This window comes from Trichosporon asahii (assembly GCF_000293215.1).
Source record: "Trichosporon asahii var. asahii CBS 2479 unplaced genomic scaffold scaffold00050, whole genome shotgun sequence".
NCBI classification, from domain to species: domain Eukaryota; kingdom Fungi; phylum Basidiomycota; class Tremellomycetes; order Trichosporonales; family Trichosporonaceae; genus Trichosporon; species Trichosporon asahii.
The window spans coordinates 2,993,215-3,017,716 of NW_014040874.1; the positions used below are offsets into that span (position 1 = coordinate 2,993,215).

At 60.4% G+C, this 24,502-nt stretch overlaps 12 protein-coding genes across 12 annotated transcripts; 7 read left to right on the forward strand and 5 right to left on the reverse strand.

Annotated features, from left to right (window-relative positions):
* Positions 1-272: 272 nt before the first annotated feature.
* On the forward strand, positions 273-1,057 carry A1Q1_02333 (shuttle craft like transcriptional regulator; the record flags this gene model as incomplete). The annotated part of the gene is made up of 2 exons (XM_014325278.1): positions 273-392; positions 440-1,057. The coding sequence occupies 2 exons, from the start codon at positions 273-275 to the stop codon at positions 1,055-1,057; spliced, it is 738 nt and encodes a 245-aa protein (XP_014180753.1).
* Positions 1,058-2,579: 1,522 nt separating this feature from the next.
* On the forward strand, positions 2,580-3,984 carry A1Q1_02334 (chaperone regulator; the record flags this gene model as incomplete). The annotated part of the gene is made up of 7 exons (XM_014325279.1): positions 2,580-2,655; positions 2,699-2,742; positions 2,791-2,854; positions 2,897-2,922; positions 2,984-3,321; positions 3,409-3,685; positions 3,733-3,984. 7 exons carry the CDS (start codon positions 2,580-2,582, stop codon positions 3,982-3,984), a joined length of 1,077 nt encoding a protein of 358 aa, XP_014180754.1.
* A 167-nt stretch (positions 3,985-4,151) lies between these two features.
* A1Q1_02335 (uncharacterized protein) lies at positions 4,152-5,303 on the forward strand (the record flags this gene model as incomplete). The annotated part of the gene is made up of 4 exons (XM_014325280.1): positions 4,152-4,390; positions 4,494-4,666; positions 4,704-5,234; positions 5,287-5,303. The coding sequence occupies 4 exons, from the start codon at positions 4,152-4,154 to the stop codon at positions 5,301-5,303; spliced, it is 960 nt and encodes a 319-aa protein (XP_014180755.1).
* A 1,474-nt stretch (positions 5,304-6,777) lies between these two features.
* Positions 6,778-7,221, reverse strand: A1Q1_02336 (uncharacterized protein; the record flags this gene model as incomplete). Its single annotated transcript, XM_014325281.1, has 1 exon — positions 6,778-7,221. The coding sequence occupies one exon, from the start codon at positions 7,219-7,221 to the stop codon at positions 6,778-6,780; it is 444 nt and encodes a 147-aa protein (XP_014180756.1).
* A 5,172-nt stretch (positions 7,222-12,393) lies between these two features.
* Positions 12,394-14,357, reverse strand: A1Q1_02337 (oxidoreductase; the record flags this gene model as incomplete). Its single annotated transcript, XM_014325282.1, has 2 exons — positions 12,394-13,988; positions 14,063-14,357. The coding sequence occupies 2 exons, from the start codon at positions 14,355-14,357 to the stop codon at positions 12,394-12,396; spliced, it is 1,890 nt and encodes a 629-aa protein (XP_014180757.1).
* A 240-nt stretch (positions 14,358-14,597) lies between these two features.
* On the forward strand, positions 14,598-15,384 carry A1Q1_02338 (uncharacterized protein; the record flags this gene model as incomplete). The annotated part of the gene is made up of 2 exons (XM_014325283.1): positions 14,598-15,201; positions 15,260-15,384. 2 exons carry the CDS (start codon positions 14,598-14,600, stop codon positions 15,382-15,384), a joined length of 729 nt encoding a protein of 242 aa, XP_014180758.1.
* Positions 15,385-15,857: 473 nt separating this feature from the next.
* On the forward strand, positions 15,858-17,789 carry A1Q1_02339 (endoplasmic reticulum protein; the record flags this gene model as incomplete). The annotated part of the gene is made up of 5 exons (XM_014325284.1): positions 15,858-15,942; positions 16,015-16,239; positions 16,298-16,600; positions 16,638-17,081; positions 17,134-17,789. 5 exons carry the CDS (start codon positions 15,858-15,860, stop codon positions 17,787-17,789), a joined length of 1,713 nt encoding a protein of 570 aa, XP_014180759.1.
* Positions 17,790-17,900: 111 nt separating this feature from the next.
* Positions 17,901-18,979, reverse strand: A1Q1_02340 (sterol metabolism-related protein; the record flags this gene model as incomplete). The annotated part of the gene is made up of 4 exons (XM_014325285.1): positions 17,901-18,152; positions 18,340-18,433; positions 18,563-18,852; positions 18,905-18,979. 4 exons carry the CDS (start codon positions 18,977-18,979, stop codon positions 17,901-17,903), a joined length of 711 nt encoding a protein of 236 aa, XP_014180760.1.
* Positions 18,980-19,582: 603 nt separating this feature from the next.
* On the forward strand, positions 19,583-21,432 carry A1Q1_02341 (uncharacterized protein; the record flags this gene model as incomplete). Its single annotated transcript, XM_014325286.1, has 4 exons — positions 19,583-19,768; positions 19,867-20,475; positions 20,537-20,790; positions 20,847-21,432. 4 exons carry the CDS (start codon positions 19,583-19,585, stop codon positions 21,430-21,432), a joined length of 1,635 nt encoding a protein of 544 aa, XP_014180761.1.
* Positions 21,433-21,531: 99 nt separating this feature from the next.
* Positions 21,532-21,951, reverse strand: A1Q1_02342 (uncharacterized protein; the record flags this gene model as incomplete). Its single annotated transcript, XM_014325287.1, has 3 exons — positions 21,532-21,621; positions 21,659-21,791; positions 21,860-21,951. 3 exons carry the CDS (start codon positions 21,949-21,951, stop codon positions 21,532-21,534), a joined length of 315 nt encoding a protein of 104 aa, XP_014180762.1.
* Positions 21,952-22,115: 164 nt separating this feature from the next.
* On the reverse strand, positions 22,116-23,207 carry A1Q1_02343 (uncharacterized protein; the record flags this gene model as incomplete). Its single annotated transcript, XM_014325288.1, has 5 exons — positions 22,116-22,190; positions 22,248-22,325; positions 22,410-22,498; positions 22,539-22,763; positions 22,880-23,207. 5 exons carry the CDS (start codon positions 23,205-23,207, stop codon positions 22,116-22,118), a joined length of 795 nt encoding a protein of 264 aa, XP_014180763.1.
* Positions 23,208-23,639: 432 nt separating this feature from the next.
* Positions 23,640-24,080, forward strand: A1Q1_02344 (uncharacterized protein; the record flags this gene model as incomplete). Its single annotated transcript, XM_014325289.1, has 1 exon — positions 23,640-24,080. The coding sequence occupies one exon, from the start codon at positions 23,640-23,642 to the stop codon at positions 24,078-24,080; it is 441 nt and encodes a 146-aa protein (XP_014180764.1).
* Between the last annotated feature and the right edge of the window lie 422 nt (positions 24,081-24,502).

Sequence of the window (24,502 nt, forward strand, 5' to 3'; positions counted from 1 at the left end):
GACACCCCACAACTGTCACGAAGCGCCCGACTGCCCGCCATGCCCCTTCCTTACGACCAAGCCGTGCGCATGTGGCAAGGACCCGGCAGTTAAGAACGTACGCTGCTCGGCGTCGACGGACCGTGTCTCCTGTGGACAGGTCTGCGGCAAGCTTCTCGGGTGCGGCTATCACCGCTGCGAGAAGACGTGCCATCCCGGCGAGTGCGAGGCGTGCACGCAGACGTGCTCCAAGCCTAAGCGCATCTGCAAGCACCCCTGCACTGCTCCCTGCCATGCGCCGGCCAAGTGTCCCGAGAACGAGCCCTGCACGGCCGTTATCAACCAGAGCTGCTCGTGTGGCCACCTGCAAGTCCGTACAAGCTGCGGCGCGAGCACCTCGAACCCGACGAGCCGTGAAGCGACGCAGCTCAAGTGCAACTCGGAGTGTCTTGTGCGCCAGCGCAACGCCCGCCTCGCCGACGCACTCGGCATCAAGTCGCCCGTCGACCGGACACTGACCGAGTGGGCTCCTGAACTGAGGGCGTTCGCGCGCGGCAACCCGCAGTTCGTGAAGACTGTCGAGTCGACGTTCAAGGACTTTGTCAATGGACCCCGCCAGACGCTCGTCCTTCCTCACATGCCTCTCGCAAAGCGCACATTCGTCATGTCTATGGCGGATGTGTACCACCTTGGCCGCGAGCTCATCGATGCTGAGCCCAACCGCTCCGTCCAGATCAGGAGGCGTGTCGATACCCGGCTCCCCAACCCGCTGCTCAGCGCTGCTGCCCCGCCCATCGACAACAAGCTCGGTGGGCTCGGAAACCTCCGCGCTGCTCCGGCGACTACCAGTGCCTGGTCACCCAAGCCGTCCACGCCTGTCCTCGGCAGCGGATCGTCAAGCCGCGTTCCCTCCCGCGTTCCCTCTCCGCGATCCACGGCGCCTGCTGCGACACCGGCACCCGCCCCGACCCATTCGGCGCCCGTGCCCGCCCCCGCCCCTGCGGCTCCGAGCCCGCCTGCCGCAGCCTTTGACATCCCCGTCCTCTCGCCTGGCGAGGACGACTGGGACCGTGACTAGATAAATCATTCAATTTGCATAACAGTAGCACCAGAATCAAAATGCATGTTCAGACACTAAGTCATATGCGTTGCATCCCGAATTTAAACTAACATTTCCTCAGTCAGGAGCATAACCATGCAGTAGCAAAGAGTAACCCAAATACATCAGAATGTCTATGTACAGTCCCACTCTGGGGTCTAGTCGTCGTAACCTCCGCGCTCGTCCTCTCCCTCGCCACCCGAGTCATCGTCTCCTTCGCCGTTATCGAAGTAGTTCGCGTCGTAGTCCTGGTGGTCATCCTCCTCGTCGTCGTCAAAGTCAAAGTCGATCTCCTCGTCCTCTCCATCGTCGCTCTCTTCCTTTTTGTCCTTCGGCTCATCGTCATCCGAGTCGATGACGCGGCGCCGCTTCTTGCCCGCCGCCTTCTTGCGCTCAGCAGCAGCTTGCGGGTCAAAGTAATCCCCGTACAGCTGCGGCGGGAGCAGGTCTGCATTCAGGTGCAGCGCCTGCGCATCCAGCTGTGACGGGCCCGAGGAGGAGGCGCCTGTCTGCTTCCTGTATCGATCCGAGTAGGACTCGATTTCGACGCCGACCACCTTACGTTCGCTCGCTAGGCGCCACGGCGCGCCGCCCCGCCGTCCGCCACCCCGCCGCGGGCCCTCGGCCATGTCACGCAGCAGCTCGTTCGTGTGTTTCACGACCAGCGACTCAAATTCCGTCGGTCCCGGGAGTTCGGAAAACTTCTCGAGCGGCTGGATAGTCAGCTTCCTTCCGAGAAGGCATGCAGCTGATAAGCAGCCTGAACTTACAGGGTAGAGCATACCGGCGCCCTTGACTGGCTTCGAGAAAGACTCGAACAGCGCACGCGAGTCCTCCTTGCTCAGACCGGCGAAGGCGGCGTTGAACGAGTCGCGGACTGCGTTCGAGCCGCCGCGCCCGCGTCCACGTCCTCGAGACATCCTTTGGGTTCGTTAGGAGATTGGGATCGGCGAGAGGAGGTGTAAGTCAAAGAGCCGAGGCGAGCCCACGAGGATAGGAAAGGTGAGAGAAGCAATAGGTAGAATCACACCAGCAGCCAGCACTTGGTCTTTGCCGGTGGTGATTTGTATGTAGAGTAAGGAAGGTTGAAGGTGGATGCACTCGATCTGTTGTTGCGTCTGAGAACCGTCCCAGTTGAGCGCAGGAGGGAGCCCAAAATCCATCTCCGCACCCTGGAGCAACCGGCCTCCACTTTTCGCATGGTTTTCGCGCGGCTTGCACGTGCCCCGAAAAGTCAATGTCAGCGCGTCGTTTCTGGCCGACGTGTCATGTCATCGGCGACAGCGAACGCGACGCTGTCATCACCCTCCGTCTCGCCACGCACTCGACCACCTCGGACCATCTCAGCGGCTGACGAGAACTGACTCTTCGTCTTTCGTTCTCTCGTCTTTGTGTCTTTTGCCCCTCTTTCACCGACTTCACCGCCTGCCACGATTCAGATTTGGCGGTTCGAGCCAAAAATCACAACAACAAATCCTCCCCGGTGGCAACAATTGTTACGATGTGGGGAAGAGTCGTCCTGCTCCTCTTCCTCCTTGTGGGGGTGCTTGCCGCCGACTACTACAGCGTTCTCGGACGTGAGTAAACAGCTTCCCATCTTGATTCATAGCTGACGTTCAGTGGACCGGAGCGCAAGCGAGGGAGATATCAAGAAGGCGTATAGGGTGAGCCGTCGGAATGTCATTCCAGCTGACAGACAGAAATTGTCGAAGAAGTACCACCCCGACCTGAACCCGGAGAAGGAGGCTCATGACAAGTTTATCGAGCTGTCGCGAGGTGAGTCCAGCTAAGCGGGCCTCGCCAAGAGCTAACGAACAGCGTACGAGGTCCTTTCCGATGATGAGGTTAGTCACCCTGCCCATCTGCTATTTTGCTGCACAGTGAGCAAACTAAGCTGACCCACAGTTGCGGAGAATCTACAACCGAGGAGGCGAACCGGCGCTGAAGCGACACGAGGAGCAGAAGAACGCTCCGGATCCGTTCGCGCAGTTCTTCGGCGGTGGCCGTCAGGAGCCGCCACGGACGCCGACGGTGTTCGCCAATCTCAAGGTCCCGCTTGCCCAGATGTACAACGGCCACACCGCCGAGTTCAACATGCCCCGCAAGATTGTATGCCCGCACTGCGCCGGTGGCGGCGCCGACTCGCCCAAGCACATCGCCAAGTGCGGAACGTGTGACGGCCAGGGCGTCGTTGTCCAGAAGCACCAGGTTTTCCCCGGCATGTTCACGAACGTCCAGATGCAGTGAGTACTGGAGTTTGAACCTCGAAAAGGCGAAGTCTGAACCGGGAAAGCAATAGCTCCACGTGCTTGGGATGAGCTAACAAACAGCTGCCCGCATTGCGCCGGCAAGGGTCAGAAGATCACGAAGCTGTGCCACCAGTGCAATGGCGACCGTGTTGTTCAGCGTGATCATACGCTGGCGGTGCACATTCCTGCTGGCGCGCCGGAAGGATACGAGGTCGTCTTCACGGGAGAAGCCGACGAGAGTCCTGACATGGACCCCGGAGATGTCATCGTTCGTGTCCGCTCCGACCCCAAGTCTGGTCAGGGCTGGACGCGGAAGGAGGGCGGCCTCATCGGACGGGTGACGCTGAGCGTGGCGGAGGTGAGTATCGGACAGCTGGCTGGCTTTCGTCTTCAGCTGACAGACAGGCGCTGCTTGGATTCGAGCGCAATGTTACGACACTGGACGACCGGATTATCACGATTTCGCGCGATGGTACGACGCAGCCGAACGAGGTCGAGGTCATCGAGGGCGAGGGAATGCCATCGTTCCACGATGTGCCGCAGGGCGACATGTTCATCGAGTACAGTGTCGTCATGCCCGCCGCGGTCTCGGATGCGACGCGGCGGAAGCTCGTGGACGCCTTTGGGCCGCACGCTTCGCTCCGCGACGAGCTATAGATGTTAGACTACTACATATGCATGCATGGGATATCAGAGTTATCCTTCCTTCTGCGGGCCACAGATCAGAGTATGGTGCGGAAGCAAATTGTTTTGGTCGCCACCCGCAATGTTCACCACCAACTGGCGTCATGGATAGTTGCCGATCACAACATCCACGACGCAACATGCTGGGAGGACTCGCCGACTACGGATCCGACTCGGGCTCTGACTCCGAGACCGAGCAGGTCCAGGCGCCCAAGCTCGCCTCCAGACCTGCTCCCGCCGCGGCAGAGCCACCGAAGAAGAAGCGCAAGGGGCCGCTGAAGATTGGGCTTGATCTGCCGAAGCCGACGGACGAGCCGGACGAGAAGGATGAGGACAAGGGCCCGGCACCGAAGCCGAAGAAGGCCGTTGGAGCGGGATCGTGAGTTTCGCTGGGTGCTCTCCCTAACTGACAACAGCTCCGCGCTGCTCGGCATGCTGCCGCCGCCGAAGCGAAAGCTCCCCGTCTCAACTGCGGCAAGCAGGGGTTCGTCGTTGTCTGTGAACAAGAGCATGGCGGCAAAGCCGACCCCGGCAGACGACCTGAAGGCGAGCTTGGGTGCGGCGAAGGTGGACGAGGATGAGGGACCGTCGCTTGTTCCCGCTGCTGTGAAGCGGAAAGCGGCGAAGGAGGAGGAGCTGGACTTGTTCGGACTCTGTGAGTTGTGTTCGATCTTGGTAGAACTGACACACAGCCTCTGCTGCTGCGCCGAAGCCGAGCCTGCCGAAGACGACGACGCTGAAGCCGCCAAGTGTTACCTCCGCGCCGGCCGTTGCCGACTTTGTTCCGCCCGAGCCTACGGCAGCCGACCCGTATCCAGGCTACTACCAGCTTCCCTCTGGGCAGTGGGCGGCGTACGACCCCGCTTACTACGCTAAGTTCTTCCCGGCCACCGACTCGGCTACAGATGCGCTTCGATCAGAGCACCAGGCGAAGGAAGCGCGCCTCGGCAACTGGAAGGAGCTGGACGACGGGCGTGCGGCGATTACGGAGTTCGATGTCGGCGCGACGATCGCGAGAAGCCGCGAGGAGCAGGCCAAGGTCCCTCAAGCTGCCAAACCAACGTACACCGAGACGTACAATGCGACGGGACAACACAAGGGTCTCGCGAACGAGCGACACCAGCTTACATCCCTTCTCCACAGCGCGTTCTCGCAGAGGGAGGAGCTCGAGGAGCGCATCAGGCAGAACAAGAAGTCGAAGCAGAACACCCAGAGGCAGTATGGTGAGTTTAGCTTCGGGTTGAGCGTAACTGACGGTCACAGGATTTTAGACAGTGCAGTTCAGACAATAGTGTATCATCATTCATTCAAGTCATTTCTATTCATGTACGAGGTCGTCGTCGTCGGTCAATGCGTGAGATGGGCGTGTTGCGTGCAGGCGTGTCGTGGGCGTAACTACAAAGGTGGTACAGTATTGACAGAGGGAATAACGGCAGAAGCTGCCATCAAGGCTGGGCAAGCCGCGCGAGGTTGAGTAAGAGGTATAAGGGGTCCGACGAAAGCGCGGAAGATTACAATAAGTGCGGTATTGAACTGAACATACAAGTCTAACGAGGTCGGTGCGACAACGGGTTCGACGTGGGACGACGTGGACAGTGACAGGTGAAACAAACAACAGGCAATGGCCACGGCCACGGGTATACCACAGTTGATGTGGGCGGTCGCAAGGTCAAGCACGGGGACCGCTCCCGGTAAGCTTGGTTCGTGCTGGGTTCCATTCGATCCGTCTGCCGAGACTGATGGAAGCCTGCGAGGGGCCAGATGAAGGCCAGCACGATGCAAGGGGGTTCAAGGCGGGTTTCAGCCTCAGAACAAAAGGAGGCATTCTTCGAGGGAGCGGAGGACGATCTGGGCCTCGGGTGCACCCATGTCGTTTGCTCCGCCTCGGAAGACGAGCCACCGGCTCACAAACGCATGGATGCATGCGCCTTCCTCTGGTGTGCTGGGTTGTCAGCGTCGTCACCTCGCGCCCGGCGCAACGTACAGAGAGTTGCCGCTCACGGAACGTCGCTTGACCATATTTGTCACCTTTTGCACGGAGCGCAGCCAGCCGCGCATGCCGGCTGGGTACGGCGCGGCATCGAGGAAGGGGATCGCCGACGCAAGGCTGCATGTTAGCTTCTGGGTATGGAAAGTCTCGGATCTGGGTGGGATGTGGGATCTGCTCGCACGCCTCCTACGAAGATAGACGCACGCCGCGACGCCTCGCGGGATCCGAGAAGCTGGTTCTGCTTCGGTCCGGTCGGAATGGCGCTCCCGCACCTCCGCGAAGCCGCGAAGCATCACTCCCCGCCACCCCGCAAGCCCTTGAGCAAGTCACCGCACACGGACAGTGGGGTGCAAGCCGGTGCCAAAGCATGCGGCAGGATAATGACGCAGTGATGGTAAATCACTCAGTCCATGCCCAAGAAGCTTGGGATCGAGTGCCTGGTGCGAGAGGCAGAGAGTTTTAGGGAGGAAGGAGGCTCAGCAGGTGACGCGCGCCGTGGCGCACGGACGCGGGAATGTGTCTCGTCCTGTCTCAGACAGGCTCATCATGTCTCATCCTGGAACGCAATATCGCGACAACAACAGCGCCTGCTGCTATTGCTGACGTTTGTGCGGAATGTACACGCAAGCAAACACCGCGTGCGGTGGGCGAAGTGCCACATGCTTGTGGATTGTGGCAGTATTCTCGGGCGAAACAAAGGATGAAGTTTCCGGATGGCTGGAGCACCCGAAGATTCTCGAGGCGGCCCGGAGGGTATGGGGCGGATGGAAGAAGACTTACTTGTCAAGACAGTCGAGGGATCGACCGATATCCTGCGCCTCGATGCAGGCTTCGAGCTCGGTCAGGGAGGCGTAGTGAAGCTGTGCAGCGTACTTGTGGTAACTCTCGGGCGAGTGACAGTGCGGGAACGGAACATCGGCGTAAGGTGAAGGAGGAGAGTAAGGTGAGTAGGGAGGTGTTATCGGGTTCAGAGCCGAGTGACTAGATAGCGAGGAATGGGAAGACTGCGAGGAGTAGGAGGAAGGGACCGAGTGCACGGAAGGGGCCGAGTGTGCACTTTGCGGAGAGCCTGCATACGGTGATGCGGGGGCGGGATACGCGTAGACATATGGCGAGGGATAGGCCGGTACACTTATCGGCGCAGAAACGGGCACTGGCATCGGCGCGGGAGAGAGGTGCACCGGCATGGGCGTGTAGTAGGGGTAGTACTCGTGCGCCATGGTTGTCATGGAAACCGAGGAGAACGTCGAAGAAAGGAGGTGGCGAGGAACGCGATGTCCGTGATGTCGACTGATGGGAACTGATGGGCCAAGGGCAGTGACGATCACTGATAGTCGCTGATGGAAAGTGTTGCTGATGTTCGATGAGGGCGATGCCAGGCGATGACAGCACGGAGATTTCCTAGTTTACTGGGTCGTTTGGAACGATCAGGAGTGACAATACTCGTGACAAACAATGATAGCGAAGACGAAGGTGAGCAATGATGATCACTGAAGGGTAGTGATCGAAGATATGAAGACTGATGAGCCGTGATGCCTATTGATGGCTAGTGATGAGAGGTGATGCCTATTGATGGCTAGTGATGAGAGGTGATGCGGGACTTGGAATGCTAGAGAGGAGGGGATGCCGTCCACAAAACAGTGCGTGAGCGATTATAACCACCACGCGCTTTACGACTTTGTTCTCGACCCGGTTCGATGGTGTGCGGAATGCAACCGGTCTGATGCGGGATCACTCGATCACTGGAACGGCGGGGATGGACAAGGACTGGCCAGCGTGGCGAGAAAACAGATTGGAGTTGATTGAGAGCACTCTCTATTGTCAGCTGCTGAAACGCCAGGCACCCTCACCAGCCTGCCTCGGCGGTCTTGAGCAGCTGACTGCCTGATGGTCAGTTGGACGAGCGGACGGACGAGGCCGCAGGGTGAGCACGAGTGCGTGAACGCTGACTGGGAAGATAGCGCGTGGTTGTGTTTCCGAAGAGATGAGAGATATCCTGGGTCTGGTGTCGATTCGAAATGTCTAAGACATTATGAAACGGCGCCGAAGGAGACCAGACTTTGCTGGTGGCTATTGTTCTCTCGATCTCTTCTCTTGTCGAGATTGTGGTTCTTCTGAGCCGAACCGGGTTCAAGTGTGTGATCGCCTTAGGCCTGGTCTCAGCCGGTGTGAGCTGCCGCTAGCCTCCAGTGTGCGTGTGACGCGATGAGGGCCGTCGAGGCGTGAGAGAGGGGTGCTGGATACGCGCGATACTTCTAAGCGGCGTTCTATACGGCGGGCCGAGAACGGGAGGAAGCTCGTGAAGGCGCTGAAAGGCGCAATAAGGCGTGGGGCGGCGCTGACGGGCGCACGCCTCGAAGAACCAAAAGCGATATCAGGGGACTCCGGACGGAGAGGCGCGAAGGGAGGTTTTACTCGGGCTTGCTGTTTGCGCGATTTGCGGATCACGCGCACGCGGATGGGCGTTTGCGTCGCGGCGTGACAGATACCTGTCGGAGAGGATGCCCAGAGAAAGCTGGTGTGGCAGGTGGACCGTTGCAGGCGCCGGGGTAGTGGGCCAGGCGGAATGGTCGGCTGGGTGCGACTAGTGGTTGTCCGATGGTCCGGCGGCTGGACGGCCGCTGGGCCTTTGGGTTGTCTAGATTGTCTGGGCGGCGGACAACCAAGGCTGGCAGGTCTGGGCCGGACCGGGCGTTTGAGGCCACTTGGCGTGCGGCGTGCGGCGGTGTGTGTGCGGTTAACTGCGATTGACCTGGGTCCGGATTCGGGGTCTGCGATCGTCTCGCTGACGGATATGGGATATGGGTCCAAACAAGGCTGACAGTTATCTCTCGAGATCTCAAAGTGGACCTGTGGCAACAGTCTGGAACGAACGGGGAAAACATACGCCCAGCCAGCTTATATGACAATGGGCTGGCAGCTGACAGCGGCAGTGGCAACGGGGCTGCTTGGCATGGGGTGAATGATACGAGGGCTGCGCTGCGCTCGGAGGAGAGATCTAACAGGTGAGCCGCGAGAGAAAGCCCGCGACGCTACGTGGTCAGAGCCGTAGCAGTCCCCGAGTGCAGAGCATAGTGTAGTGAGCGAAAGGCGTCATGGCCAGAGCCTTGGAGAGCCGCGGTCAGGCTCGTGCTTTTCCGGGTCGCATTTCCTGTCCTTTTACCCTTTTCTGTGCCTTTCAGAGGTTTAGGCTGCATTCTCACCAGGGGCTGCGTCCTGATCTTGTTGCCTGTTGTGGCCGGAGTGACCATGCGGAGCTCGTCTGCGCTGCGTCTGCCCTGGCATTCCGCCGTGCCCTGGTCACCTGCCGAGTGTGCCGGTGGTGGTTGGCTGGCAAGACGTCCTGTGCGGGGCATACCGCTGAGGGTCAGCACTGACATGCGCGTGTGCGCACTGATCCTCATTCCATCAGATCCTGTCGATGTGAGTGGCCCCTCGTCGTATATCCAGCTCGTCCCTGTGCCTGGCCGTTCCTGCAGTGCACCTCGGCGTTTCATTAGTGATGTCTCTGCGCAGTTGCCGTGGTAAGTAACTTGAGCGGATGAGTCGAATGATAGGAGAAGACACAGGCGATAGCCTTAGCGACTCGATGTCAGGTCCCAGGTCCGAGTTCATCAGCGCTCGGGCTCTCGACGCGCAACGCGACGCCTCTCCGGGCGTTGCAGGCCTGTTGGCGCCTCTGCGCTGCCGTGCTTCGCCAGGACGCCGAAACGGAATGTTCCCCACCCCTTCGAGAACCGCGATAGCGACTACAGTGACACTAAGGCGTGCTCTGTTTCGAGACCTATCAGATTCCACCCGTTCCCAACAGCATGCGGCGCACAGTATCTCCGCAGTCCCTGCCCCTCAGCGTCCCACTACAGTGGTTCCGCTACCATAGGGTGCACAAGGTGAGCCCAGTAGTATTCCAGGACTACGACGGCACAATGACGGCGACGAAAGGTCACTGGGTACCTTCTGAGACAGCCGACATGACATCGCGCAACTCCGCATTCCGCGCGATAGCATTCCATATTCCATTTCCCATTGAACAGCCATGATTGCCGCTGATGGAGCGTGCGGGCGCCGGCGCCTGTTTCGCAAGACTGACGCCATGCGGGACCGATACTTGGGGCTCGCTATTGTGAGGCCTCCTCGGGCGTGCATGATACCGGTGCGATAGCTCGTGCTGGCTGTGCAGTTGACGTGAGAGGAGTGGGGGCAAGTGGGGAGACGCGGGGTAGCGCGGGGCGCAACGGCTCACCACGGCACAGTGCTCGAGCACGAGATAGAGGCTGAGCGGACAGAGCGGGGTGATTGCGATTGCTTCTGAAGGTCACACAGCAGCGCCATACGCGCACTGGGTTTGTTAGCGGTGCTCTGAGACAAGGCCGTGGGCGGGCACGTCGCCGCTGTAGCTGGCGCAGCTGCGAAACGCCTCGGTACGCTCTGCTCGCGAGATGTTTGTGCCTGGCGTTTGTCGGCTGACCAAGACACGGAAACTGACTGGTGTTAGCTGTCTGGCAGAACCAAACAGAGGGGGGAAGGAAGTGAGGATGAGAGAGCGGGTCGCGAACGCCGCCCGGCCCTGTTGGCACTGCGGCTGCCGTCGCCACTCTGCCCATGACCATCCGTGGAGCAATGTCAACCACTCGGGTCTCGCCGCCGTTATCAGCAGTCAGTCACGAGCCTCGTAATACCCCCACACTGTTCGTCATGTGAGGGTGATGCCAGCCGAAGGTCAGTTTGGGTCAGCATAGGGTGCCGCCGCATTCCGCAGGCTAGGGAAGAGACACGGCCGAATCGACAGGTTCCTCAACCAGCTGGTCCGGTGAGTTAGAAAACCGGGAGAAGTGTTAACGACGGACTTAACCTGGCCAGTGACTGGACGGCTGGGCCAAGCCACCATCGTCCGGGCCTAGGAAGTGGCAGAGGTGGCAATGGCACTCGGCTACGCTGCGCTCACAGCGCATCCCGTAAATGCAGGTCCCAATCCCTCTGCGGCATCGTCCGGTGGGAAAGGTGAGTGGCAGGTGCCTGGCGGCGCACATGCCTCGTCCATCCTCGTCCCCTCCCAGAGCTCCGCCACATCCATTGGCGACCCGCAAAAGCTAAGGGAGTGAAGCCACCGGGGCCACCACCACTCCGCGGCCCCTAAAGGCCCCACGACCACGAGTGTGGGTTGGGCTTCGAGTCCTGCCCAGAGTTGCCTTTTGCTCTCTTTTCCTGGCGAGCCGGACGACAGTCTCTGCCTCTTCGCCCTCGGCGGACGCCTACCCCTCTTCATGGCTCGAACGGCATAACCTCCTTAAGCCGGAACAACTGGGCTGAAGGTTGGTAGAAAAGCCCAACCGAGCCAAGCGGACGCGTGGGAGTGTGCGTCTCCAGGAGCGATGCTTCTTCTTTACTGTCACCAGATCTTCGCTGTTAGAGAGCTTGAGGTACAGTTATACGGTTTCCAGGAAGAAAACCAATTCGTATCCGAGACTAGCCGAATGGCCCCTATTGCGGCACCCCTGTCATCCGGCAAGGGGGCTCAGGCGCCGCAGAACGGTTCGGAGGCGTCCAATATCGATCGAAGAGACAGCGAGTCAGAGTGTGAGGGAGGAGCATGGCGGAGAGGACAACAACAGTACGAGGGAAGGCCAGTGGCCAATGTTTGCTGGGGCTTCACATGTTGCAGTTTCCCTTGGCTGCGCACTTGCTTGACCCGGGCAGTCCGGGTTCGCGGAGGTAGCGGGCCGCTTCACGGTGTCGTTGCACGGCTTCGCGGGCACCTGAGCCGTAAGCTTATTCTCGAGAACAATAGGAAAGAGGGAAGACCGGGCCCAGCCGGACGTCCTTCTTCGCGCGACGAAATGACCGATCAGATAACGCCCAGGCACGGTGTGTGATGGCGCCGCGGAACCTTTCTCCTGACCTCCTAACTTCCTTTCCGCCGCTGTTCAGTGAAGTAAGGGTAAAGAGATGACTGGACTGTGGGTCCGTGGGTCTGTTGCAATGTCTGGTCAGTGACTGGACAATGGGCAGGCACACTGCTGAAGCACAAGGCAGAGTAAAGGCTTTTACATCAGTGGGGGCGGCATGCGCACGAGCCGGGGCGTGCCGGCTGGTCGCTGCCCCCCGCTGGTTTTGATACCAACATACTAGTCGATGGATGGGGATGGAAATACTAAATGGCTGCTGCTTGCTGTCTCTATCATTATCATATGCATGATGCGTTTAGGTGAGGTCTGGATGTCAGCTTGGCTCCTACAGGGAAGACGTAGTGGCATTTTCGTCCATGCAGACGCAGGGTGACTTTGCCACTCGACTTGACACTCACTGTACTTGGGACCACCACCGCCCTCGGGAACGGTCCAGGTGATGTCCTGGGTAGGCGTCTTGATGGAGCAGGTCTTGCACTGGATATGTCAGCGATCGCTTTCGTCATCGCGCGACGGGCCGGAAGACTGCGGGTCCGGCTCGGCAATCAACAGGGACTGCCGAATACCGAGCCTCGAGCCGATCCGAAGCTCGGTGCCCGGTTCGCATCCACCGGGAACCGCAACAAAAACAAAGTTACTCACGTGGATGCAGTTCTGCGAGTTGATGACGAACTTCTTGCCCTCGGCGTCCTCCTCCGCTCCCTCGGCGTCCTGGTACTCGTAGACAGCGGCAGGGCAGACACGACCAAGGAGACCAGCGTACTTGGAGACGTTCTCCTCAACGTGGTGCTGGCGAGCCTCCTTTCCGGGAGGAAGACGGAGGTGCACAGGCTGGTTCTCGGCGTGGTTGGTACCAGTGAGCGAAACGGAAGTCAGAATGTCGAACGAAAGCTCGTTGTCGGGCTTCGGGTAGTTGATGGGCTTGTGGTGCGAAGCAAGCTCAGTGGCGGCGGAGTCCTCCTTGGGGTGGTGGAAGGTGAAGGGGACCTTGCCCTTGAGGATCATCGAGTCGAGACCAGACCAGGCCATGCCTCCCCAGAGACCGAGGGGGTTGTGGAACGAGGGACGGATGTTGCGGACCTCGCGGAGCTCGTCGTAGACCCACGACTTCTCCATCTCCTTCTCGTAACCAGACATGTCGATCTGCTCAGCCTCAGGGTTCTCCTGGAACTGCTTGTAGATCTCCTCGGCAGCGACCATACCAGACTTCATGGCATTGTGGGTTCCCTTGATCTTGGGGACGTTGAGGAAACCGGCCGAGCATCCGATAAGAGCTCCACCGGGGAAGTAGAGCTTGGGGATCGACTGAAGACCACCCTCGTTGAGGGCACGGGCACCGTAGGCGAGACGCTCACCGCCCTTGAGGATCTCAGCGAAGAAGGGGTGGTGCTTCATGCGCTGGAACTCCTGGTAGGGAGAGAGGTACGGGTTCGGGTAGTCGAGACCGACGACGAGACCCATGGTGACCATGTTGTCCTCCATGTGGTAGAGGAACGAACCACCGTAGGTCTTGTAGTCGAGGGGCCATCCCATGGTGTGGATGACCTTTCCGGGCTCGTAGACCTCGTCGCGCACACGCCAGACCTCCTTGATGCCGAGACCGTAAGTCTGGGGGTCCTTCCCCTCACGAAGGTTGTACTTGTTCTGGAGAACCTTGGAGAGCGAGCCGTGGGCACCCTCCGCGATGAGGGTAACCTTGGCGTGGAACTCCATACCGGGCTCGTAAGAGTCCTTGGGCTGGAAGTTCTTGTCGAGACCGACATCACCGGTGCAGACACCCTTGAGCGAGCCGTCCTCGTTGTAAACGGGCTTGGCGCCAGCGAAACCGGGGTAGACCTCGACACCGAGAGCCTCGGCCTGCTCAGCAAGCCAAGCGACGACACGCGAGAGCGAGACGATGTAGTTGCCCTCGTTGTTCATCTGGGGAGGGTGAGGGAGGGGGAAGGCCATGTTCTGGGTGAGGAACTTCATGGTGTCCTTGAGAGCGGGCTGGTTGAGGGGAGCGCCGTCCTCCTTCCAGTTGGGGAGGAGCTCGTCGAGCGCGCGGGGCTCAAGAACGGCACCGGACATGATGTGGTTTCCTAGGTTTCGTCAGTTTCGGACCCCCGGAACACTTTCCCGAGCCGTGTCGCGGCTCGGTACTCGGCAGACTTACCGGGCTCAGCGGCCTTCTCCAGAACGACAACACGGAGCGAGTCGTCAGTGTCGAGCTGCTTCAGGCGGATGGCGGCACTAAGACCAGCAGGGCCGCCTCCGACGATACAGACGTCGACCTCGTCGGTGGCGCGCTCGACCTCATCCGGGTTGAAAGCCTCCTCGGCCTCAGCCTCGGAAGCGTAGAAGCGGGCGCCGGAGCGAAGAGCGTTGCGGTGAACGGTGACGCGGGGCCTGGCGGCGGCGGCGGCGAGCCGCGTCCTCGAGGATCCAATCCAGCGCTGAGCAAGGGACATGGTGTACCGAACCTGTTCTTGCTGGAGCTGAGGTGTGAGATACAGTCAAAAGACAAACTAGATAGCGTGGTGGTGCGATCTTTCAAGTAGGCGGGCTGTGGTGGTTAGATACGCGGGGGCGGTCATTGGCCAGTGGGAGCTGCGGGGGTGTGATTTCTGTTTCCGCGTGCTCGGCTCGGTATAGGTCCGGCAGTTAGACGCGCGACACTCGGTTAAAGTGCCCGCAAGCAACCGATCGTCATGAACAATGACCGCACCTGGAGCCTACTCCCATGCTCCCTGGATGTAAACCCCGTCCTTCTCCGTGGGATCCGTGGCATCATCATGCACACCACGCAACCCAAGCCTAGTAGTGGGAGCTGTGAGCGAAAGGCGGCCGGGAGACCCACCCCATGGATCCCTCACGTCCTCCTCTCCCGAGTCACCCCTCAGCCCCAGCCCCGCACCGTCCAGCCAGTGAGAACGCCGATGGCCTGCTCCGTACTGTCTCCGCCCCAGCGCCCGGCGCCCAATGCCCCTCCACAAGCATATCGCATGGCGCCCAGCCAAAGCCAAAAAAGTCAGCCAACCGAGCTGCGAGCCGACAACGCACCGTCAGTGCTCGACCGGCTCACTTGGCTGAGCTTTTCGCGGGGATACTCCGAATTCGCTCGGCCTCTTACGGCTATTGCGCCTATCTTTATCCCTCCACCGCACATTTTAGGCGCAGCCCTCCACGCACCGTCCAAATGTCAACAAGCCAGGCGCGCACAGGCTCCACACACTGGCGAGCTTAACGTGATGCATAATCCACAGATTGACAGCGCTGGCCCGCAGAAGCGAGCTCTACGCTACCTCAGTTGTCGTAGGTCAGCCGTAGTGAGGGTGGGCCGCGATCTACAGACTCTCACGACCACATGTAGAGTGCTGGCGGATCATCGCACCCCCGTCACCGGACCTTGGCATGGAGCGGGGCCCAAGAACGCCCAGCTTCCAAGCTCCAGGCGACGTCCTCGGTACTTGTCACAACGGCCGTGCTTTCTCATGAAGCCGTGCAATCCTCTGTTGGAGCCATGAAATCGCCATTCTATCGCATCAAGGCGGTTATGCTGGCATGAACGATTTGCTTAGGATCTGGCTGGCAGCCGTCAAGCCAATTATGTAGACCTCGGCGGTGCAGACTTTGGATTATGTGTCTTTCTACCTGGGTCAATGACTAGTAACTGCTCATCCAGTAATTTCTGTGAGCTCCATCCTCCGTTCATCCCTTCACACCATGCATTATGCGCCTTCGTGCAAGAGGCTCTTCACATCGGTCCTTTCCCGCATGCCGCAGCGACCTCGGCGTCCATCCGATCTTCGCAGGCCTAAAGGCCGCTGTGACCAGATAGGCGCAACCACGTGCTTATCCCGTTAATGACCTTCCCGCCCCTTAGGCACGCAACCCCTAACGATCAGCGTGGCGCGGGGTAGTGACGACACGACAATATCGCTCTCCAGCATCACCTACCACCCAAAACCATGCAGTTAGCAGCGCTGTTCGGTGCGCTGAGCGCTCTCTCGGCGGTCTCAGCGGGTGCTGAGATCCGCGGCCTTGATCCAGCTCGTACGTCTTCGTCTTCCCTCCTCCCTGGGCTTCCTTCAGACCTCGGTGCTTGAGCTCCGTGACTAACCGCAGTGGCTTCCAAGTACACCGGCGCCGATGGCAAGTTTGCGTGTCTCGATGGGTCTGGCGTGATCCCTTTCTCGGCCGTTAACGACGACTACTGCGACTGCGCCGATGGCTCGGACGAGCCGGGCACGAGTGCCTGCGAGGGCCGGCCGAATGCGTGGTTCTACTGCAAGAACGAGGGACACATTCCCGGCCGTATCAGGTCGGGACGGGTGAACGATGGTATCTGTGGTGAGTAGCCCAAGACGCGACTTAGAGCTGGAGTGATCGACGGGTAAGCTAACGGCAGACCCCGAGTGCTGTGATGGCAGCGACGAGTGGGCGACTGGAGCGTGCCCGAACCGCTGCGCCGAGGTCTCAAAGGAGTACCGCGAGCGGACAGAGCGGGAGGCCAAGCTGCGCAAGACGGGCGGCAAGATTCGCTCCACCTACGTCAACTTTGCAGGCAAGGAGCGGCAGCGCCTCGAGGACGAGCTGAAGAGCAAGCGCGCCGAGCTTACGGAGAAGGAGGCGGAGCTGTCCGCGGCCCAGGCGGCTCTCAAGCGCGCCGAGGACATTAGCCGCGATGACCTCGAGAAGAAGAAGGCGACGCGTGAGTTTACCATCAGGGAAAATAACTGACACGGCAGCCCTGTTCCGATCCCTTGAGCGACACCGCGATGCCGTCACCAAGCTCAAGGAGGAGACCAAGTCGCTCCGCTCTGACCTCGAGAGCGTGCTTGCTATCTTGGGCGAGCTGTCCAACAACTGGAACCCGAACGGACAGGATATGGCCGTCAAGGCTGCTGTTGTGGGATACCGCGAGCTCACGGGCCAGATCCCTGACTCTGCCTCCGAGTCGACGGAGGTGAAGCAGGAGGAGGGCGAGGAGCCCGTCGAGGGTGTCTTCATCACGGAGACCGAGGAGGATGACGAGACGCCCGAGGCCGAGCCGCTGCTGTACGCTCTGAAGAACCCCGACGGCGCGATCAGCGAGTGGGAGCTGAACCACCTGCTGCGCGAGGACCTCGAGGGTCTGCTGCAGAAGGACACAACGGCGACCTCCTCAGACGACGACGACGAGGACAGCTTGCGTAAGTCTGCGAACCAGCTCCGGCTTCGACGGCACCGAGCTGACATATCCAGTGTACAAGCTCGAGGAGTACATCCCCGACAGCCTGTTCGAGTACTACGACGCGATCCGGGTCGGGCTCGTCGACTTCCTGACCTCGGCCGGCATCCTGCGCAAGCGCGAGTACGAAGTGGCCGAGGACGGCGCGCACGTCGCGAAGGCGCGTGAGCGTTCGAACACGGCGCAGCGTGCCGTCACCGACTTGCAATCCTCGATCACCTCAACCGAGCAGACGCTCGACAAGCTGACGAACGGCGAGTACGGTCCCGACGGGGAGTGGAAGAAGCTGGACGGGACGTGCATCTCGACCGTGGCGGGAGACTACACGTACGAGCTGTGCTTCTTTGGCCGCGCGACGCAGAAGAGCAACAAGGACTCCAGCTCCAACAGTCTCGGCAACTTTGAGGGCTGGGCCGAGGGCGCCGAGAAGGGCACGCTCGAGTATTACTCCAAGCAGAGGTACCGCAATGGCGCCAAGTGCTGGAACGGCCCGTTCCGTAGCGTCAACGTCGAACTCAGCTGTGGCAAGGAGAACGAAATCCTCAGCGTCACGGAGCCCGAGAAGTGCGAGTACAAGTTCAAGGCGACGAGTCCGGCGCTCTGCTGGCCCGAAGGCGACAAGGTCCAGGCTCAGACCACCGAGGAGGTTCAGGTCAAGGACGAGCTGTAAAGCTCCCTTCACCTCATCTCTCACCTCTCTCCTCTCGGCCGTGTAGAACGGATAAAAGTAGACTTAGACATGCATGCGCATCCCCTGTATTCTTCTACAGCTACATAGCCCTTAGTGGGCGTGGGGGTTCTTAGCCCCGTTGGAGCCGGCACCAGCGCCGGCGTGAGCGTGCGCCGCAGCAGCACGCTTCGCACGCTCCTGGGCCGCAATCTTGGCCTTCTTCGCCTCAACCTCGCGGCCGTGCGCGGCGTCGTCGCGGCGGCACGGCTCCGGAATCGGCGAGTCTGGGTCGATCTCGGGCAATAGCGCGCGGCCGACGTGCACGTACTTCTGCGCCATGAAGTCCTTCCACTTGTCGAGAGCCTGCGTGTCAGCTTAATCCTCCCAAACCAGCTATCTGTGGGTACCGCGATCGGGAGTAGAGCAGACAGTCCCGCTACACTGGAGCGGGCCAACCCAGTTCTGCGGAGCGCTCTCGGGCGGGAACAACGTCGCACGAGGTTGTTGTCGCAGCCACCAACATGCGGCTGCCGGCCGAATACGGACTTACCTTCAGCTCGCTCGCCGGGATACCGCGGAGGTCGTGCGTCTGGTGCGTGTCGAAGCAACCGGTGATGAAGGCGCGCGAGGCGTCACGGCCGGCCCTGGCTGTCAGCTATCTTCTCCGGCGCGCTAAGTAGCTCTTCCGCCCCCGCCATCTCTTGGAGGCATTGAGCGCCGGTGCACTTGGGTGACCTCGACGAGGTGCCCTGCAGAATTCATCTCGCACTCACATCATGTTGTAAGCGGCACCCTTGCCGTACATCCTCTGTCCGCCCTTGGTGACATCGTACACCTCTCCGTCAATGGAAACAAGGATGGGGAGCTTCGGGTCGCTGCCGTCGAACTTCTCAAGCTGCTTGAGGGTGTAGACCTTCTTGGCAGGTGCGAGTGGCGAGGCGCGGTACACCTTCTTGGCGTAGTGCTGGATCGCGGGGCCTTGGCCAAAGTGCAGCGTGCCGGTGAGGAAATAGGACAGCAGTGGCAGGAAGACAAACAGCGGCAGGAGGCGGGAGAAGAGCGACTTGCCGTCGTCGCGTTTCTGTCGTTAGCTTTCCGGGGCCTGCTAAGCTCACCTTAGTCTTGGTCTGCTTGACCTGGACGGGCTCGACGACCTCGACCTTCTCGACTTTCTCAACGGGGACGCTCATTGTTGTCGTGCGATGGGTGAGTGTGCGATGGCAAGAGGACAGTTACGTGTCATGGAAGTTACGTAGAGGTCGATGATGTGACACGTACGCCGCATGCGACTGGCCAGCTGGCTCGAAGCAGGTTGACAGCAAGCCCAGAGGATCGGCTCGGGAAGGAACAGAATTACGCTAATCTTGTGTGTTTCAGCTCGACCTGGCCGCAATCTCCCAGCTGCGACGCGACGAACGAGGCTGCGACGCCAGGGTGGCCAGGATCAGCGAGCGGCAACGGGAGTGGGGCACGTGGACTGCCCTATTCGGGCAACCAATATACGGAGAAGACGACTTCGGAGCTGGAGTACTTATACGTTCCGGTCTTCGGACGGTGTAATGAGCGATTAGCGGGAGTATTCGCCGAGCATCCGGTTGAGTGCGCGGCTGCATTCCTCCCACACGACCGAACGATGTGACCCCGGACATGACGTTGCCGCCATTGTCCGGGTAAACCACCGCAACCTCCATCTCTCGACCTTCCACAACCATCCGTTGTCTGGTCCTCATCAACCAAACTCTTGCTGATCCCATTTCTCAGCCTCGGGCTAGTTCTACGTTTCGGGCGTCACCATGAACATCGACAACACGACCCTCGTCCTCCTGGGCATCTTCCTCGCCCTCATGCTCTGGCAGCGCATGAAGCCGCAGTCTCTGGTTCACCCTCTCATGCTTGGCAAGCAGGCCGAGCCGGGTCCCGTTCGCAAGACGGGTGAGAGTGCGATCTACCGCTCTTGGGCGACTGGCCATAACGCTCCGGTATGTCCACTTTATCGAGCTAACTCTACCTGCTGGATGTAGCTGAACTATCTCTACTTGCTGGATGTAGCTGAACTATTTCTACCTGCTGGATGTAGCTGACAACGCAGCTTCAACTGCGCCCTTCGGGCCAGGCCAAGACCGTCCCGGACATGATCCCCAAGGACAAGGGTCGGCCCGAGTCTCGCCAGCTTCTCGGTGCGGAGCTGGACAGCGCTGGCCTCTCGCAGACTGCGACGATGCTGCCGGGTGGTCTGCGTGAGCTCTTCCCTGACCTTGCGAGGGCGACGAAGGACTCTCCCGCGCCGATCGCCGCGTTGATCCCCCCGTCCACGGCTACTGGTCTTCCTCTGCTGCTCCTGTCTCTCGCTTCTCGTCCTTCGACTCCTCTCGTTGTTGTGCCCCGTCCCAGTGCGCTCCCCGCCGCCCTCAAGGGCCAGGGCATGCCGCAGGCTCCCAAGCTCGTCGTTCTGCATGTCGCTTCCCTCGACCGTCTGCCCGAGATCGAATGCTCCGTCCTGCTTGTCGGAGACCCGCAGAAGAATGCCGCCCCGCGTGTTGGAGACAGGAAGAATGTTCAGTGGTGGGAGGACGTCTGGGCTGCTGCAGAGGTCGTGCCCAACTACACTGAGGAGGTCAGCTACATCGACACGCACAGCTACAGGTACAACGAGACGGGCACCGATGTCGCAAAGGCCATGCACGTTGTGAGTATCTCTTCTGCTTGCTCAGGAGCTGGGGGGCGCGGACCCTGGAAGCTAACAACAGAACATGACGGCCGGCGTTGCGTCGCTCCTCGCCATCTTTCCCGCCGAGAAGCGCCCTGGTCCCAAGGACACGATCGCCAGCAGCCAGAGCCTCAACACGCCGTTCGGCATGGGCATTGCTCTCGCTGCCGTTCTTAGTGGTTCCAGCATCAAGCTCGTTGGCTCGCCTGAGCCTGTGTGGGGCGCCTCGAACCCTGCTGCCGACATGATCGCGCTTGCTGCCAGCACAGGTCCTCGTCCCACGATCCTCATTCTGTGAGTAGGCGCCAAGGCGCCAAGCTTGATTGGTCGGTGAGGTAGCTGACAGTCAGTACGCCCGCGCAGGAGGCTGCAGTTCTCGCCGGCCTGTACGACACCTACGCGAAGACGCCCTTCTCCTCCCTCGCCGGCCGGCACATGCTCCGCAACCTGTCCGGCGGCCACGTCTCGCGCGAAGGTGTCTGGAACACGCTTGTCTGGAGCAGCGTGCGCGCCTCTGTCGGAGGGCTCGCCGCCGACGCGCGAGCGAACATTGTCGTCGGCCCCGTCCCCGAGTCGCTCCTCACGCCCGCCGCTGCGCTATTCTCCCTTCCTCTCATCCGCGTCACGAGCTCGCAGTGGGCCTCGGGACCCCTGACGGCCACGCACTTCTACGACCTCCAGAGCCCTGGTGGCGAGATCGCCCTGCCCCGTCCCGGGGGACCGATCGCGTCCGCCGGCCCGCCGGCGAACAACGTTGAGCTCCTCCTCAAGGGCGTCGCGGAGCCTTGGCCCGAGACGGGCAAGGTTGCCGGCCACGTCTGGGCGCGCGGGCCGAGCGTGCTCGACATCCTGGGCGTGACTGGATCTGATGGATGGGTCGACACGGGCTACGAGGGAGGCGTGCTCCCAAACGGCACGTTTGTCGTGGAGGCGTAAGGATAAGGTAGATATGCATAGCGATTTTCGTATGAACATACAACATGGGCTTGAAGCGAGATGGTGGTCGTGAGCTGTGATACAGATGGGAAGAGTGGACTACAGATTGGGAATCTTGATCCGGTCGCCGTCCTCGAGGCAGCGCACCTTGATGCTCTCGTCCCAGGTGATGGGGGCGGCTTTCGATTCCTGAGCTGTTAGGTTGTTACATCGGCATGACACCCACGAGATCGAGGTGGTATCTGTTCCAGAACCCAGCTGCCAGACGACCGTGCGCGTCGGAGCTGGGATGGAAACAGTCGACGTCCGAGACCGCCTCGATGGGGTAGTTCGCAATATCGACAGCGGAACCAGGTTGCCTGTTGTCAGCTACGCCACATCCTCTCAGCTATATGCCTCGCACATCAGCAACAGTGCGAACACGCACCATACAACAGCAAAGGTGGGGTCACGCTTCGCATTCCACTCCCTTATCAGTTGCAGAACTGCCTGGTCGTACTCGGCGGTGAGGGCGTCCATTTTGCGCCGCGTCCAGTCGCCGAAGGGGCCAGGAAGCATCGCGCACGAGCACTCGACGGGCAGGTGCGGTAGAGGTGGAAGGTGGGTACTGTTGTCAGTTACACTGAGGATAGCAACTTACCAATATGGATCGTCTTTAGTGAGGGCATATATGTCCGAGACCTTCAGTACGCCGACTGGGCATTAGCTCGCGGCCGATGGAGGCATGTAGGGAGCTGCATACCGATGTTGACGATGAGCTTGGCTGTATGTCAGTTTCGATGGGACTCGGACAACTCACGGACAGCTGCGCGTACTGAATCAACCGCTTCCCGAATACCGCGCGCATACTCCTCTGGCGTACCCGGTCCAAAGGGCGAGTTGGCTGCTGTCAGCTTGCGGTTTACCCAGAGCGTACAAGTCATGCAGAACGCGCACTGCCGTTAGCTTCCAGAACTGCCGGCCCTCAGCTATCTCACAATATCATTAGCCCCAACAGCGACGTTAAGCAGTGCCCAGGCCTGCTTATCGGCCCCGCTCATGTTGCGATACGTCGGCACGAGGTAGTCTGCCGTGTCAGCTTTCAACATCGGGTACAGGAAGCTCACCATTCGCCTGCTGAGGAAGGTTGAGCGAGACTGCGCCCGAGACGGCGGCGTTCAGGGCGTCATCGGGAAGGTGCTGGCAGCTCGCATGTGGACACGCAAGCGGTGGGTGGTTGCCGTGCGACTGTCCGTGCGGTTTCGTGTACCGCTGCAGAATACGGGGGATCGTCACGCTGCCCCGGTCGCCGCCAATCGCGTACGACACGCCGCGGTACTCTTCGAGGTCCACTGATGTCAGCTAGGTCCTCAGTGCGGCTCCACAGCTGGTAAGATCAGTGAGAGAGTCAAATGGACAAGACAAAGTGTCCGGTTCTTGGGGGAAGGAAGGTCCGTGGAGAACATACCCAGTCCACCAAGCACACGTTGGTCACCAAGCCAGTCCGACTCCGTGGGAGGGGTGGCGAGGAAGCCCGCGGTGATGCTGTCACCAAGCGCCATGACGACGCCAATGTTATCGAGCCGCACGTCGCGGCTGTTCTTGGGTTCATGCGGGGCGAGATCAGGGCACTGGTCGAGGTTAGAGAAGCGGACATACTTGCCCGGGATCTTCGGGCCGGGCAAGGGAGCTGCGACCGCGGAGAGCGGAGCAAGCCATGGAAAGGATGCGAATGAGCGTAGCGGGAAGAAGAGGAGTGCAGCGACGAGCGCTGGTAGTGGGGATAGCCTGCGCATTGCGTGAAGGAGTGTCAAAGTGTTTGTCGTGAGGAAGGTCAGAAAGTAGAAGTAGCGCAGGTGGCGAATTCCGGGCCCCAGCTTTGGCAGGATCTTATAGCCAGGTTGTTTTAGGACCCGGGGGAAGGCGTAGCGTCTCGCACCCTCGTCGCAATGTGACTGCGAGCGGAGAGATACGCGTGTGTCTGGGCCTTCCCTGCACACACACAGAAGGCGATCATGCATGTACAGAAGGAGAGTACGAGCATACGCGATGAAACAAACGCACTCGGTGACTTAGGCCAGCTCTCCGACTGGCTCTGACGTCGTCCCGCCTGGGTGACTGCCATCGGAGGAAATGCTTCCGCCCGTTGGCTCTTGGACATGACGGACGATATACACTCTCAGTCAGCCGAACTTTGCCTCTCACCACCACCTCCACCTTTCATCACGATGCGCCGTTCAGCCCACCTCCTGCGGCCACTGCGCTCCGCCCTCCCCTCTGCCACGCCGCTGCGTGCGCGTACGCTTGTCTCTCTTCCTCGTCCTACTTCTTCGACGCTCGCCTTTGCGGCTGTCCGTTCAGCCGTTCCGCGAACAGCCCTCCGATGGGCCTCGACCGAGGCTGCTGCGCCCTCGACGGTCTCGGTATCCGTTGAGGCGCCGGACCTTGCCGCGATCAAGGAGGAGGGATTCATCGAGGACCCCGAGCTCGTCCCGACCGAGAAGGCGACGCTGGCCATCACGCCCGAGGCGACAGCGCAGCTCGCCAAGCTCAAGGCTGGCGAGCCGGCCGACTCGCCCATGGCCCTCCGTGTCGGCGTTGACTCGGGCGGCTGCCACGGATACCAGTACATCATGGAGCTGACGGAGGAGAAGGGAACGGATGACTAGTGAGTTTGTTCTCGTATCGCGCCCCTGTTGCTTCTACGTCTTCCTTCGCCCGTGAGGAGGGCTGCAGCCTAACGAAGGTGGACGATCTGGAGCGGAGTGGAGCAGCGGATGTGGTCCAGCTATCCAAGGAGGCCTTGCTAGCTAGCTAACGCTCAGCGTCTTCCGGCCCCAGGGCGTCGACACGATCCCGGTCTACTGTGACCTGACCTCCCTCGGCCTGCTGAAGGGTAAGCTGCGTTAACATTTTACAGCTAACAACCAGGCGCGACGCTGCACTACGCGACCGAGCTGATCGGCTCGTCCTTCCGACTCCAGGACAACCCGCAGGCGAAGACGGGCGGCAACTGCGGCTGCGGCGTCAGCTGGGAGGCCAAGACGGACATCTAAACCATCCCCCGACCTCGATTACTCAGCACGGAACA